We start from the raw sequence: 15179 nt of genomic DNA on the forward strand, positions 1-15179 counted from the left end.
GCACTGCTCCACTGAACATCAGTCTGTTATATGATTGAGCATTCTCTTTCTTATAAATACTGCCTGGTTATCATATACTTATCAGAGTTAGAATAAGCAATTCATTTCATTTTATCAATATTCAGTATTTGGGTCAATATTTGGACTTATCCAGTTCTGACATTCACTTATTTGTGTCACCCTTGAAATTATTATTTCCTCTGTATACAGTTATTGTTCCAAGATTCTTGACTCTTTCATACAAATATCTGTGGTGTTTAATAATCTCGCATAATATGTGTAAAAATACCAATTCAACTTGTAGTATCTATCAACCCAGTGCTCTTCTGGTTGAACATATTTAAAATGAAAATATATCAGAGTATGAACGACGCCTTATAAATAGATATGAACCGATACCAAGAGGGTGCTCTCCCAATGTTGAGCAATGACGCACATTACATGGGGATTCAGACTCCTGCTATGCATAACAAGCCTTGTAACTAAGGTTCTAAATCATTCGAAACCCGAAATTTTGTTGGGTATATAAAAAGCAAGGGATGGGGCAACGGGGTGGGGGGGGCCCATCTGTTTTGTACGACCAAACACCCGAAAGGGGAAATCAATTGGGATTCCTTCAAAACCGAGGACGTAGTGGCAAAAATGAGGCCGGAAACATAACGAAAACATGGGGATATCCATTCTAGTAGAATTTGAAGCAAATTTGTTAATGAATTTTGGAAAGGGAACTCTCCAAATTCCTTTCATCACTTCTTTAAATCAACGACTGAGAGCTTTTTCCCGGATGAAAAGTGTAGAGATCGTCGTAAAAAAGACAACGACGATCGAAAGGCCAAATGCATGATTCGTGGCGTTTCCATAACAATCTCTCACGATTCTACTGGTCTGTGGATCCAGGGTATTGATAAAATCTAGGCTTTGGCGTACGCCGTTAACAATCTTGTCGATATCCTTATTGTTGCCGAGAGCAGAGCGCAGGCCACTTCGTAAGGACTGCTGGACGATTGTAGATGCGAACGAAAGTCCTATTACTGATCCGAGTGATCGAAAAAGATAAGAGCATGCGGTTGCTACTGCTAGGTCCTGTGGAGATGAGCACGCGACTAGACTTATGTTAGATTATGAGCGCAGCATATATTATGTTGTCATCGAACGAGATAGAATGTCAGAGGAAATGTACTTACTCAAAGCAATCAGGGTAGTGGTAATTCCAGTTCCGCTTCCCAATGCAGCTAAGGTTATGCCAGTGATGATTCCGACAGTGTTACGAACCAAGCCACCAGACCAAAGGAATATGTTGACAATTCCGATAGGTAGAAGAACATAGGCTGCGAAGGTGAGCCAGAAATATTTGCCCGTCTTCTTCATTACGATGCCGCCAAACAGTGAACCAGTGACACCAGCTATGATGGAGGGAAGAAGTCTGAGGCCTGCTCCAGTGGCAGAAACACCATCTGTAGCCTGGAAATATAGAGGAAAGTAAAATAGAACGCCCGTATATCCGGCGAAACTGAAAAAGTTGCATGCATAGCAGGCAACCAGATTCCGATCAAAGATGATATGGCTCGGCGCAAAAGGCTCAGATGCTATCCAAACTTCGACGCAGAGGAAAAGGGCAAATAGAACGATTGACAGGACCATAGACACGATGGCTATTGGGATGAACCATGAAACGTTACTACCCCTATCTGCTCCAAGGAGGAATGAGAATACTGCTCCGACCAGGACTATCGCCCCCAGGAAATCTATTCGGCGGAGCTTTTCCCGCCAATGTGACTTCTCTTGCGCAGGGAGATGTAATGTAAACGCAACAGATATAAATGCCAGAAGACATAAAGGTGCCTGCAGAATGAACGCCCTGTAGTGAAACTAATGAGATCATGTTATACATATATCCGCGTTGGGGTAAGCGTCGACACTTACCAACGCCAGCCAATGTAATCAGCCAAAATGCCGCCTGTTTCAAAGTCAGCATCATAGCACCGATTGAGTTTAGAGAATATGGGACTTTAAAGGACAAGAGGATCTACCCAGAGGTGCCCCAATCGCACTCCCGGTCGCCCATATGATGTTAATGACACCTTGCCAGACACCTCGGTCGCGGAGGGGAACAACTTCGCTCATAATAATGCTCACGACAGTCGACATTCCCCCGCCTCCAAGACCTTGGAATACCTAGGAATATCAGTTAGTTTTCGCCATTGCAGTACTACTCTATACAGGCAAACGACTTACTCTGGCCGCAATCAACTCCCCAATATTCCTCGCAAGTCCGCAGCCCACACACCCAACCCCAAAGACACAATAGGCAAATAGAAGACATGTTTTACGGCCGAATATGTCACTCAGACGGCCGTAGAGAGGCTGGAAGGAGGTCAGGGTCAGAAAATACGAAGTTGCAATCCAACTGGTCAGGTTCAAAGCCTTCAGGTCGCTTCCAATTTTCCCATAGCTGGACACAATGATAGTTTGGTCCGCTGCGCCAAGGAACACCTATAGAAGAATTAATGGATTATCGCTTGGGTTGGCTACTGAACTTCGAAAACATATTTGATGGGAAGGGGAAACTTGAGAGAGAGTCGCATGTATATACCCCAATCGAAATAGCTGGCACGATATATTTTAATTTCTTCTGTGCGTCTGGGGGCCCGGTGAATTGGGCCTCGCGAGCTGCATCGATCCCATTGTGACCCACAGCCTCTTCATCATGGTGTTCGACAACATACTCTCCACTAGGCGGTTTGGAGTTTTCAGTGTCGCCGAGCAAAGGGGATGTTTCCGATGGTTGAGAGCATCCGTTACCGGAAGCAAATGTGTGATTCCTCATGCTCTCATAATCCCACAAGACGAACTCGGATTTTTATATAGATTTTTAAATTTTTTATCATTATTTACGATTGATTTTTTTCTCTTTCATCGAAAAATTCTCCAGCTATGACTCAGTGCGTTTTTTCGCTGGGGGTCAAAACGCCAAAAATGGGGCGGGATCACGTGGCGGCTCGCAATGTTGGAGGTCCTACACAAGCCCTACCCCACGTGACCCACACACATATATTAGCTCGCCACTAGATAGATAAACAACCAACCAAGGTTCAACCCTCTCACAGGTTATGAAGCCCTTGCACTTCTACGAAGCGATAACTTGCGATAATCTTTTGTTAAATAACCTCTTCTTCTATTCATCTTGATACCCTGATACTTGATAATCAAATGTCAGTCAGCATGAGATCAACCAACCGCAAAGAAACACCAGAGAACCAGATAACCCCTGGATCCTTTCCAACACTGATAATCACGCGAAGACCACTTGAAGACAACTTCCTTGACCTTTGAAAAGATATACTACTCCGCCTGCCATTAGATGACAAGAATGCCAACAAGAAGGATAAAGATATCACCAAGAACATCAAGGATAAGAGCATCAAGGAGTGCAACTACTGCAATTGAAAGGGTCATGATGAGATCCACTGTTGGGACAAATATCCAGAAAAGAAGCCGGAGAATCTACAAAAAGCCTCCACCATGGAGTCAGCAAATGTTATAGAAGAACAGGTCTTCTAATACCTCTAGTTGAGGTAGTCACTGTGGATATTCTCTAGTTGAGAATCGCTCCTAGTTGGAGCAGTATGCCGTCTACAACCTCTAGTTGAGGTAGTCACTGTTGATATTCTCTAGTTGAGAATTGCTCCTAGTTGGAGCAGTATGTCGCCTACGACCAGGTAGTCACTGTTGATATTCTCTAGTTGAGGATGGAGCTCCTAGTTGGGGCAAAGCATGTTTTTGATGATAGTTGATGGTAATGGTAATACAGCGGATTGATGGATTTTGCTTGTGTTTCTCTGTTTTTAGTGGTTATTACTGTACGGGCACCTATTCCTAATAGGAAAATCAGGGTCCGGATTTTGTAATTAATTATTATTGCGTTTTTGAATGATTTGGGTGTTTTTCGTGGCTGCGTGGGCTAGTTAGCCTGCGTAGCATGGGGGTCCTACACAAGCCCTACCCCACGTGACCCACACACATATATTAGCTCGCCACTAGATAGATAAACAACCAACCAAGGTTCAACCCTCTCACACGCAATGACAAATTGTTTATGCCTTCTGCCGTATGGCACTGATGGTGTCGGAGATGATATCTCGAATATCAAGGATCTTGTAACATCTCGCTAACTGAAGCCCGAGCAATGCCCCGCTGTGAACGAGCACTGCCTCTATCATATGTTCAAGCATTCTCTTTCTTAGAAATACTGCCTGGTTATCATGTATTTTATCGATATTCAGTATTCGGGTCAATATTCGGACTTTATCCAGTTCCGACAGATGGTGATTCTGCGCTTTTGCACCAGTGGCCTCACAGCTAATTACACTCCCCCTAAACGGAGTATCTGATATATGTATACCATGGTCTACATACAAAACAACTATATAATCAAGTAGGTGTAATGGTAAGCAGATTAGCTCTGTATTGAATGATTACGAGTAAGCATCATCACCATCCCCTTTTTCTTGAGCACAGCTGGCTTTGCTAAAGCTTATGATCTTTTAATCTAGATGGCTAGCTTCCTTCTTTAGTCAGCGCTGATCATGTCAATGCAGCTGACTTTCTACAGTCACCATCCGAGATCTCTAGACGGCCGAGGAGGACAGGCTGTGTGTCTGAGTACTTGGGAACTTAACTACGTCCCTTATTGATACCAGTGTAGAGGTGCTATGGCGGAACACTGACTTGATTGCTCAGAGCTTGGGAACCACGCCCTATGAGAGAATGACAGTGATAATGATAGACTGCTGTCAATTAAGTGCTGCTTTCAAGTATAGATATTGAGCACAGCTGGAATTTCTACCACACAAAATCCGTTATCTTATGGCCACAACGATTCAACTTTGAAGCGCTGGCTCTTGAGACAACGAGATTGTGATGAAACTGACATTCAAATAGTATGAACAGTATCGACAAGATCATTGAAATATGAATCTAATGGGGGCAATTTACTAACCATTACATCTACTTGATTTTGGGGCTATTTTGTATATAAATCATGGTATAACATGTCTAGAGGGAGTGTAATTCGCAATCCCTGAAATTTTGTATGGGTTACCCCTTTATTTTCTTGGAATATTCATGCTAATGGTCAAATACACCGCACTCGCAACAAGAAGCGAAACAAAGCGCCAAGCGATTTACGGATTAGAAGAAAGAGAGAGAGAGGAAAGGGGTTAACCAATATCATCCATGACCACATAGCATTTTTAAAATGGGTGGTAATACCACGTGAACAAGGCGATCTTTGGAAAGGTATCACGTTCTCTCTCCGTCAACAGCAGGCCTAGGGATAGCGCCGCCAGGAGAGTCCGGCAATCTCGCTGTAAGCACTTCAACACCATCCTCCGTCACTAGCAACGTGTGTTCGAATTGAGCGGACTGGAGTCCATCCGCAGTAACGCTAGTCCAGTTATCCGGCCAAGTCTTGTCTCGGTATGTTCCCAAGTTAATCATAGGTTCTATTGTAAAACACATGCCGGCCTTCGCTTGTCCAACCGTCTGACTCTTCCCATAGTGCGGAATGCTGGGCGCTGTGTGGAAAAGCTGGTTGATGCCATGCCCGCAATAACTCCGAACCACACTGCAATTGTTGCTCTTTGCGTGTTTCTCAATAACGTTTCCTGGGTCTCGAAATAGCATGCCCGGCTTCACTAATTCAATTGATTTTTCCAGACATTCTCTTGCAGTTTCTACCACCCGAACAAGGTCTGGGTTTGCGCGGGCCTTTTCTCCGACGTAGTAAGTCTCGTTCAGGTCGCCATGGAAACCCTCATGGTAGAGTGTGACGTCAATATTTACAATATCCCCATCCTCCAATGGCCGTTGGTCAGGAATGCCGTGGCAGATAACCTCATTGACGGACGTGCAGACGGACTTGGGGAAATGGACATAGTTAAGTGGCGACGGGTAGGACTAGATTGTTTATCAGCTGAGCACACATGTTAAGGGAACGAAACTATTTTTCTCCCGCCGACCTTTCGTTCTAAGCAAGCCCGATGGACAACCTCATCAATGTGGTCAGTCGTAACACCAGGTTTGATTTCGCGCGCAGCGATATCCAGCACTTCTCGCGCCAAACGGCATACTTTCCTCATTCCGTCCTGCTCCTTCGGACTGAGTATTGTAATGTTATGTCGACCGACATGTTTCTGTTCTGAGCGAGGAATGCCGTCACTGGCATAGTCAGGGTGGGGAATTGAGTCCGGGACACTTTTTTGGGGGGAAAGAGGATATACGGGTCTTAAGCTCCCGGTGAACGAATAGGTTGGAAACGGGTTGAAATGGCCGGTAGCTGGATCTAGTTCAGACACTATTTTGGGAGGGAAAAGATTGCTTAGAAAATTACTCTTCTTGTGAACAGACTTATGCTCGCTCTACGCAAAATAATAAAATCCAGTTGTCAGTTCTTCATTCTGTGCAACTGAATCTCGCTGATCTTCCCGACCTACCCAGCTTTTCTTAAAGCAGTCTTGCGAACAGAAACGGCTCTCGACTCCAATCTTCAGGCATGTTGGACACCGTAAGCTACCGGCATCGTTGATGCAATCCAGCCCTATGCACCTTTTCGAGTCTAGTTGTTCGGACGCCATCGTGGCTGACGGGGTCTCAGAACAAGAGATGGGAGACGTGGTATAAGCGGCGTTCTTCTGGGCTTTTGGTGAGGAACCCGGCACTCAACACCAAAACGAGGATGGTTGTAGGTCTGTGATAAATATCTATTTTATAGGTATCAAGCAACCGGAAAGTGGATAGGTTACTTGGGCCGGGAATAATGCTCTGGATTTTTTTCGAAGGGGGGTCAGCAGTAACTGTCAAGTGTAGCCGCGACAGACGCGGAACGGCGCACAGTCACGTGGATCTACTAATGTAAGCCCCGAAGAACGCGGGACGTTTCGTCCTGGTCCCGGCCCTTGAAGCCCCTGATAGCGCGGATATAAGTTCTGATCTAAAGGGCGGGGTGGGGTGCTGAGTGATGACTCTCTAATTCAGTCGTGGTGAGCAGCCCATCCTCTTCCCTCACGTCCTTTCCTTCTGGCGCTTCCCATTTCACCCAACGGCGGTAATGGCGGCAACAAAAGAAAAGATAGTGATCGTCGGGGCAGGACCAGTCGGATCTCTTGCCGCGCTGTATGCCGCCAGTCGGGGTGACGATGTGGAGGTCTACGAACTTCGTGCAGGTATGTGCGACGCTCTTCTCGCTGGTGACATCGCTTTCCATGCAAGTGTGGTGAGGGCTGCTGTCACATGAGTTGAGATCGCTGTCCTCCCATCTTGATAATAAGTGTTACACCGAAGTTTTCATATCAAATTGGGCTTTTTTTCTTTTTTTTCCCTTCCGGCAGGTTTGGTTGTATATATCTGCAGGAAGATGTTTTGTTTAATATGCGAGCTCGGTTTTGCCGTCATTGAAGACTTAATATTAATTTAATCGTTAATATCCATAGATCTCCGCAATGCTTCGACTACGCCCCTGAATTTCACCAAGTCCATCAATCTAGCCATCTCAGAACGGGGAATCAATTCCATGAAGCAGACCAATCGGCCGGGGTTCATAAGTGCTGTTATGGACGAAACCATCCCCATGCGTGGTCGCATGGTCCATAGGAAGGACAAGTCGGGCAAGCTGACAGAAGAGCCGCAGCCGTATGATGTTCATGGCAGGGTAGGGCAAAAAAACACATAGTCTGCGTCGTCCTGGTTAATTAAAACTACCAAAGCGTCCTTCCCTCGCTGATATTCCCTAGCATATAAACTCCATTGACCGCGGCCGGCTTAACGAACTCCTCCTCGACGAGCTCGAGAAATGCCCAAATGTAAAGCTCTTCTTCAACCACAAGCTGACCGGCGCGGATTTCAAAAATAAGAAAGCTTGGTTCGAGCTTAGGAAGCCTGAAAACGCTGCAGGGCCAGCAGCTACAAGCACGACACAGGACGGCAAGCCGATTGCCTTCACGCGAGCGCCAGAGATCGAAATCACCTTCGACTTCCTTATCGGCGCTGATGGCTCGCACTCTGCCACCAGATACCACCTGATGAAATATGCACGCGTGAACTATCAGCAAGAATACGCCGATGTACAATGGTGCGAGTTCCAAATCAAGCCAACGGCAGACACCAATGATTTCGCAATCTCGCCAAACCACCTCCATATCTGGCCTGGGAGGGAGTTCATGTTCATCGCGCTCCCATCGCCGGATAAAACCTTCACCTGCACCCTTTTTGCATCCGAAGCCCACTTCACCGCGCTGGAAAACGCGCCGGAAACCATCGTGGGATTCTTCAACAAGCATTTTCCCGGCGTGTCCCCGGAACTCATTCCCCCAAATTCACTCCAAGAGCAGTTCAATTCGAACCCGCACCTGCCACTTATCAGCATAAAATGCTCGCCACACCATTTCGACTCCAGCGTCGTGGTAATCGGCGATGCCGCCCACGCCATGTTGCCATTCTACGGCCAGGGACTGAACGCAGGGTTTGAAGACGTGCGCATCCTCTTCGATTTCCTCGATGAGTATGGTGTGTACAAAGCCTCCACCACCCCGCCTCAGGGGCAGCAAGAAAGACGCGCTGCTGCTCTGGCGGCATACACAAAACATCGCACGCCAGACGCACATGCCATCAACAATCTGTCACTCCACAACTATATTGAGATGCGTTGGGGCGTGACGTCGCCGCTTTACTTGATGCGCAAATCGGTTGAAGAGATGCTCGACCGTCACCTACCGTTTCTGGGATGGTCAACCCAGTATTCATGTGTCAGCTTTAGCAATCAGCCATATTCAAAGATCGTGCAGAAGGCGAGGCGACAGGGTCTAGTTTTAACCAGTATTTTGGCGGTTATGTTGTCATCTGCTGTAGGGCTTGGTGGGTTTTTCTGCTGGAAAGGAATGTGGTTGACGCGATTGGAAAGGCTGATGAAGGCTTTCGGCAAACGAGCTTCCTAAATAGCGAAACTTGTTTTCTTTTTCATGTTGGGGTTATGTGACGCGCCTGTTGCGCTCTGTTGACATTGTAGATATTTTTGAAGAACCCAGCAACTTTGCTACCCCTCTGATACCATTGATGCCCGAAGAAATTTATTTTGTGTTAGCTCCACACTCAGATATTGATATTAATGGCTAACCTTGACACAGGATAATAGTAACCATAATAAAAGAAGGAGAAGATAAACTCCAGAACAAGTCAAGTGTCGATCCAAAAAGGGAAAGGAAAACGATAAAATTCAAACATAACAGTACAGAATGTATATGCTATATGTAACACAAATGCAAAGAGTACTTATAAAGCCGAAGTATATCCAAAGCAAGCAAAGCCAAAAGCAGATAAGAGCCAACGGAGGACAAACAAGGCTAAAGGAGGTGCTGGGTATGGCGCAAGGAACTCGAACAGAAACGGCCTTAGAACGTGAAAATAAATGAATAAACGAGGGAGAGACAAAAAAAGAAATCAATGCAAAGCTGTTTACGCGTGGGAAAATAAATGAAAACAATAGAAGTGCAAAAAGGAGAAGGGTAGCAGGAAAATTGCAAAACAATTGGCTAAGTAGACAGGTGTTCTTCAACTGGCTTCTTGCCTCCAGTTGAGATACGTATATAATGGGGTATATATATCTTTTGCCTAAAATTTATGGCGAAAAAAACTCAACAAGAGTAACTTGTTTCTCTGGAACACCAGAAAATAAAACAATAAAGGGCATGTGAGAATGGAAAAAGGTCAGCTCAGCAGAAATAAAGCCGGCAAGATAATTAGAAATGTAACTCCAACTGATTCGGCACAACGTCAGAAGAGAATGAGAGTATGTGGTAGAACGGAATATTAGCTTTGCCCATGTCGCGAGCCCAGGGCACAGAAGAAGGCTAGAAGAAAGTTCATATTGGGAGGAATGGGAACGATTTCTTGGGCCGCAGCTATGGTCCCCATTGCCCTAGGAGGTGAAAGCAAAAAGTGTAGTTTTCATGTGAGATCGTTTGACTCCGCTGTGTGGCATGATAAGAGAGATGGCAAATCCACGGAAACGTCAGGACCTTGTCAGAATGTGGCTAGTCGGCTTCAAAACATCAGAAAAAAAGAGAAACAAAAAAACGTTTATGAAGTGATCACAACGCCCGGCGGCCATTTTTTGCCAGGTGGTCAAAAGGACAATATATTTTGGGTGTGAGATGGCTTGACCGCACGGTATGGATCCTTCGGTAAAATGATGAAGTATATCAGAAACCGAGTCCGCAGCCCCGGTTTCTTCATTTTCCTTAGGATTTTGCTGTATTTCATGGTTTGGCTAACGCTCCTCCGAGATGACTTCGTCGTTCATGAATTAGAATTTCAGTTCGTGAATAGAGTTGGTCTAAAAATTCCATGGCGGAGGCATCCTTGAGAATTTTTGCAACCTGAGTTCCCGCAGATATCAGCTGGAGAATGTTCCTATCATCTTTCACTGGTCGTGATTGGTGCTTAGCCGCGTGGCGCATTTCCAAGGAGTTTTCCAGGACTGTCACAAAATGCTTGATTTGGCCATTATAAAGAACTCTGGCAGGAATTCGGCGCTTGGTAGCTAATCGTTTCAAGAGATACACCCATTCTGTCCACTCCCGGTCGGCTGGTATTCTCACCTGTCTCTTGTCTGGTTCCACAGGAATGGGGAACTGATATTTTGCAACAAAATTGAAAGCACACCTGGACAAATGATCATTGACTTCATAAAGGATTTTATCCTGCTCTTGGGCATCCAGGCTAGTAGGCAAGTGAGGCAAATCTTTCTCCTGTTCGGCAATAGTCCTTGGAGAAGGCATATCTAGAAACTGAGTAGGCCCATCGAACTCATCGCGGTTGGATGGCCGTCTCTGTGGGTGGTATTTGGCACCGCTTTTCGCATGTTCTGGTGCGCGTCTCTTGGTATGTTCAGGAAAGAAATCAAATGTCTCCATTGACGGGGGTGAATCTGGATCTCGCATCAGAGAATCATGGCAAGAATGCACGGGTGGGGCGTCCCATTCCCCAATACCAGGAGGGGGACGCGGTTGTTGACCAATAGGTCCTAGATTTGGTGCAGCTGAAACATTGGAATATCGATCGTAAGACGAGGTATTGATCAGTGTTCTACCAGGGTTGTTGTATAAAATATGGGGTTCATTGAGTCGTCCATGATCGGGAGATCGGGAGGTTTCTAGCGATTCTCGAGAAAGCTCCCATGATGGAGGGGATGTCCTATTACCACTAAAATAAATGATAGGCTCTCAGTGTCCATTACGAGTTGCTAAGAGTGGAAGTTCAGAACTACCTAGAGTGATACAACCCAGGAGCCTCTGCTGTTGGCCGGTATGCCTGTGGTTCATATTCTCGGTTCAGAACACTCGCACTAGCATGATTTAAGTGAGTATGCTTGTATTGATTTCTCGGTCCTCTTTGCTCCTTGACCAATTTCCACTGACCTTCGAGGAGGAGGAAATGCGAGTATATCACTGCTCACTGGGTAATAAGTCTGATCCCTATTTGGCGTTCTTCCTTGATAGGGGAAATTTCCTTGAGAAGACATAATTTAGTTTGACGGTCAATGGACATCAAACTCGATCAGAGAGGAAATAAGCAGCACCAAGGGGGCAAATGTGCTTCTTATACTATAACAAGCCTACTACTAGCCAGTAAACGAGGAGTAATTGGCTTCGAGGTGACCAAGGCAGAACCCAGGGGCTCCACAGTTAGTTGGAAGCTGGCGCTGAATGTCAAGAATGACGTTGGCAAAACACAAGACATGACCGTGAAGGGATAAGTTTCGGGAATAATGTCTGAGGTTTGCTACTTGATCCTAGTTCCTCAGCCACCGAAAAATGGAGAATGGGCCTCCAAAACTGGTAACAGTTTCATCTATCTCTCCCAGTCTTACTGGCGGAGGGATAAGAAAACAAGAGGCCTAAAGGTGAACGGAACAAAATCACACCGCCAAATCAACGCAGGGTACGCGAATATTCCTTGAAGCTCAGGCGCGTCCAGTATCAGGGAGTGAACGTGTGACGGTTTCGCATAGCCCATGAAAACCCTAAATCAATGGCTGCAAATTGCAGCTTTCACCTGTTCCTGGGAGAATTCCAAAAACCAGGAAGCACGTTTGGTATACAAGGAAACACACCAAACAGGGAGGAGAACTGGACCATTGGGATTACAGGGAAGGAAGCTGAGCCCTGATTTGGGCAGCAATGACCGGAAAAGCGTCCTCCATTCAGGATCAGCGTCCAAGGAAAGGCATCTTCTCACAAACAGTGATCGTTTTCATACTTATTTATAGCTTCGTCAGCTAGTTCCTTTGGGTTCGAAGATAACATAATGACAGGAACGGCGCCTGGAGAGCCAGATGGAAACTATCCGCAGGGTGCGGGGGTCCTCCACACCCAATAAGAAGGTTGACATGCATGTTGTCACAGGGGAATAAACTCACAAGATCCTATCTCTTAATCGCAACCAAGCGTCCCTTGCGTGTGGAAATCACAGATTCACTGTGACCCTCTGGCCGTTGACAGGTGCGGAGTTGAACCTCCAGATCGCCCCGCAAGCGCTCCCTTCTGCGCCAATGATGTCCGTTGCCCATGGGCAAAAACCTCAATATTCGCAGGGTAAGGAATCGCGGATAGCCAATTGGGGGTCGTTCTCAGGATCAGGCAGACAATGTTGGCGGGTTGTCGGGCAATTGGGCACTGATGCGCATGTCCATTCCGGCCCAATATTGAATGTGTGTCCCACTGTTTTCTTGTTGAAACAATCAACTAATATCCAAGGATGTCTAAGGCAGCACAATCCGCCAGAGTAAATACGGCTATGACGTATATAAAAATATGTAAATGAAGGACTACAACAATTGAAATGTTCCAAGGTTGTCACTCGGTGAAATGTGGCGGTCACGTGGTTCATTGTTCGTCCCCACCTGCCAGACGAAGACGGCCATCATACATGCATGTACTTAAGTTATCGAGCAAATGAGTAGTATGGTCCAATTGCTATGCAAGTAAAATCAGAGATACGGAATAATTTTACGAACAATCGTACCTCCTGGCACATGATCAGCCAGCATCAGGCGAACATGAGAGTTGCTCGGCAACAAAAATAGCGCCTTTGTTCATCCTGAAGACATTGCGGATAGCAAAATGACAAACACTGGGAATTTGAAACAAAACAGGGAACTCTCAAACACACGACTTGGCTTCATAATTGAAAACAGCCTTTGCCAGCGCCCCGGAATTATATTTCCCCACCTGGGCCTGGAAACAATCCGTCAACTCTTGGAGTGTAAATTCTTCCATGGCTAAGATAACAGCTGCGGCCTCGGAGTTTATATCTTCATTTTCCTCCTCCAAATGGAAATAAACTTCGGTCTCGAGATTGAATCTCTTCGCGGCCGTGAGCTTTCTGGGCGTAAACACTAATAGTGTTGGAATCTGGTTGGAACTGCTGCACAATTCATGCTGAAACTTCGACCTCAAAACTTCGATGCATCTCTGGGCAAGATCCTTGACACAACATTTCAACCCCTTCTTAGTTAAATCATCATATAACTCCCGAATGGTGGTGTGTTGAAATGGCTTTCGGATTGCGTCCAGTAAGTCATTCTGCTTTGCCGCAGGGTTGCATTGGAGAGGATGTCCGTGGGTATATATTTTGGGGGATTCAATCAACCTGCCCTCGTCCAAAGCGGCTTGGGTCGGAGGCACGGGATACCCGTTTGCAAATCCTGCATCTTTGCTGGAAGTGAAATTCGTCCTCCTGCACAGCTGCGTGAATCGATCAATCTCTTGGAGAAGATTTGCAATCTTCGTCTGATATCTCTGCCAAAGGATCGAGGCAAAGAGAAAGAGGTTCTTTGCCTGAGAAAAGTCCATAGAAGCTAAAGTAGCATGCTTAAGGGGAACAATGCCAAAGTTCACTGCAAAATATTTAGCTTTTCTTCCAACCATATAGACGTCAGGATAAAGTTTGCTGGACAAAACCATTTTCCTTGTGAAGTCAAGGAAAAATCCCTCTAGATTTTTCCGATGATTTGGTTAATGAGGTACCAGTCGACTTATTGGTGGAGGAACTCTTCTAATCGGCTGTTGAAGATTTACTTAGCTTTGGATTCCTTCCAGCCTTCTCAGAAACTACCCGCCCTCTGGTCTGAAGAAGCTTTTCCTGGTGGTCTCTGGTCAGCAGAATAGAGGGCGAATTCGATGGTTTATCCTCGACGGTTGGATGTTCGATTTTAATCAAACCCTCCCGGGGCAACGTGGCCAAGTCAGAAGTATTACTTTTAGAGTGGGAAATACCTGGGGTGGTGGGGAGGCTTGTCTGATCGAAGAAATTTTCCGCTTTCAGTTTCTTTACAGCTGGTCGTGTCTGAAAGAGCGGCAAAGTCTTGACAAGTTCCATGGTATGCCGAAAGCCGTCTTGAGGTCCGTCGCAAGTCATCGAAGGCTGTCGAAATCTTGCCAAACGCCTTCCCACTAGGTAAAATGCTTTGTTATACAGGCCATCAGGGTTATTTCTTCACTTCGATATATTGCGCCAGTGGCTTCTGCTGCCGAGGCCGCAAGCTCTCTCAAGATCGAATATGAGGTCTTCAGCTTCTTTACTGTACATTGTATTTCTGTTAGCCACAAATTTCTTGAAGAACTTCCATGGAAATAGTAAGTATTTGGTAAGTAATATGGAGGACGCTGATTCGGAACGGTCTGTTCTCCGGGAAGAATAACATTGTTGGAGGCGGAATCGCTATGATAGTCCCATGTCAATACCGGATACGGTTCGACACACACAGGTTATTGGGGAAATTGGGATGCATGTCCTTCAGTTCGTAGTTCTTGGTTTCTCAGTCACACGTTTGTTAGCCGTGTAAGCAATAGAGCATCTCCGGCATTCAATACGTCCCTGCGCAATTGGTTAAAAGAGAGGAGGATATAGAGAAGAGAACAGATTAAAAGTAAACGTTGAAAATCGATTATCAAAAGCTTAACAACAAACAAAACTGTAGCCAACATTTTTCAACCGATCCACACTTTACCTCCTTTTCTCCGTAAGCCATTTTCCCTACCCCTCCATTGATCCTAACATCTCCTCCTCCCTCCTCTTTCTCGATTCCGGAGTTTCCGCCTCTTCCTCCTAATGAGGCGATGTCA

The 15179-nt window shown here is 45.9% G+C and overlaps 6 protein-coding genes across 6 annotated transcripts; 2 read left to right on the plus strand and 4 right to left on the minus strand.

Moving 5' to 3' along the window:
• Positions 1–658: 658 nt before the first annotated feature.
• On the minus strand, positions 659–2827 carry HCBG_08227 (membrane transporter; the record flags this gene model as incomplete). Its single annotated transcript, XM_045435276.1, has 6 exons — positions 659–1103; positions 1185–1858; positions 1924–1957; positions 2052–2175; positions 2236–2493; positions 2594–2827. The coding sequence occupies 6 exons, from the start codon at positions 2825–2827 to the stop codon at positions 760–762; spliced, it is 1668 nt and encodes a 555-aa protein (XP_045284582.1).
• Positions 2828–4082: 1255 nt separating this feature from the next.
• HCBG_08228 (uncharacterized protein) lies at positions 4083–4921 on the plus strand (the record flags this gene model as incomplete). The annotated part of the gene is made up of 4 exons (XM_045435277.1): positions 4083–4157; positions 4284–4383; positions 4575–4652; positions 4821–4921. The coding sequence occupies 4 exons, from the start codon at positions 4083–4085 to the stop codon at positions 4919–4921; spliced, it is 354 nt and encodes a 117-aa protein (XP_045284583.1).
• Positions 4922–5072: 151 nt separating this feature from the next.
• HCBG_08229 (methionine aminopeptidase) lies at positions 5073–6803 on the minus strand (the record flags this gene model as incomplete). Its single annotated transcript, XM_045435278.1, has 4 exons — positions 5073–5958; positions 6021–6337; positions 6392–6419; positions 6495–6803. The coding sequence occupies 4 exons, from the start codon at positions 6633–6635 to the stop codon at positions 5302–5304; spliced, it is 1143 nt and encodes a 380-aa protein (XP_045284584.1).
• A 154-nt stretch (positions 6804–6957) lies between these two features.
• Positions 6958–9150, plus strand: HCBG_08230 (kynurenine 3-monooxygenase; the record flags this gene model as incomplete). The annotated part of the gene is made up of 3 exons (XM_045435279.1): positions 6958–7223; positions 7491–7708; positions 7791–9150. The coding sequence occupies 3 exons, from the start codon at positions 7109–7111 to the stop codon at positions 8988–8990; spliced, it is 1533 nt and encodes a 510-aa protein (XP_045284585.1).
• Positions 9151–10310: 1160 nt separating this feature from the next.
• HCBG_08231 (uncharacterized protein) lies at positions 10311–11575 on the minus strand (the record flags this gene model as incomplete). Its single annotated transcript, XM_045435280.1, has 3 exons — positions 10311–11256; positions 11321–11398; positions 11472–11575. 3 exons carry the CDS (start codon positions 11573–11575, stop codon positions 10311–10313), a joined length of 1128 nt encoding a protein of 375 aa, XP_045284586.1.
• A 1639-nt stretch (positions 11576–13214) lies between these two features.
• Positions 13215–14433, minus strand: HCBG_08232 (uncharacterized protein; the record flags this gene model as incomplete). Its single annotated transcript, XM_045435281.1, has 2 exons — positions 13215–13951; positions 14133–14433. The coding sequence occupies 2 exons, from the start codon at positions 14431–14433 to the stop codon at positions 13215–13217; spliced, it is 1038 nt and encodes a 345-aa protein (XP_045284587.1).
• Between the last annotated feature and the right edge of the window lie 746 nt (positions 14434–15179).

Source organism: Histoplasma capsulatum (genome assembly GCF_000150115.1).
Source record: "Histoplasma capsulatum G186AR genomic scaffold supercont2.13, whole genome shotgun sequence".
Lineage (NCBI taxonomy): Eukaryota > Fungi > Ascomycota > Eurotiomycetes > Onygenales > Ajellomycetaceae > Histoplasma > Histoplasma capsulatum.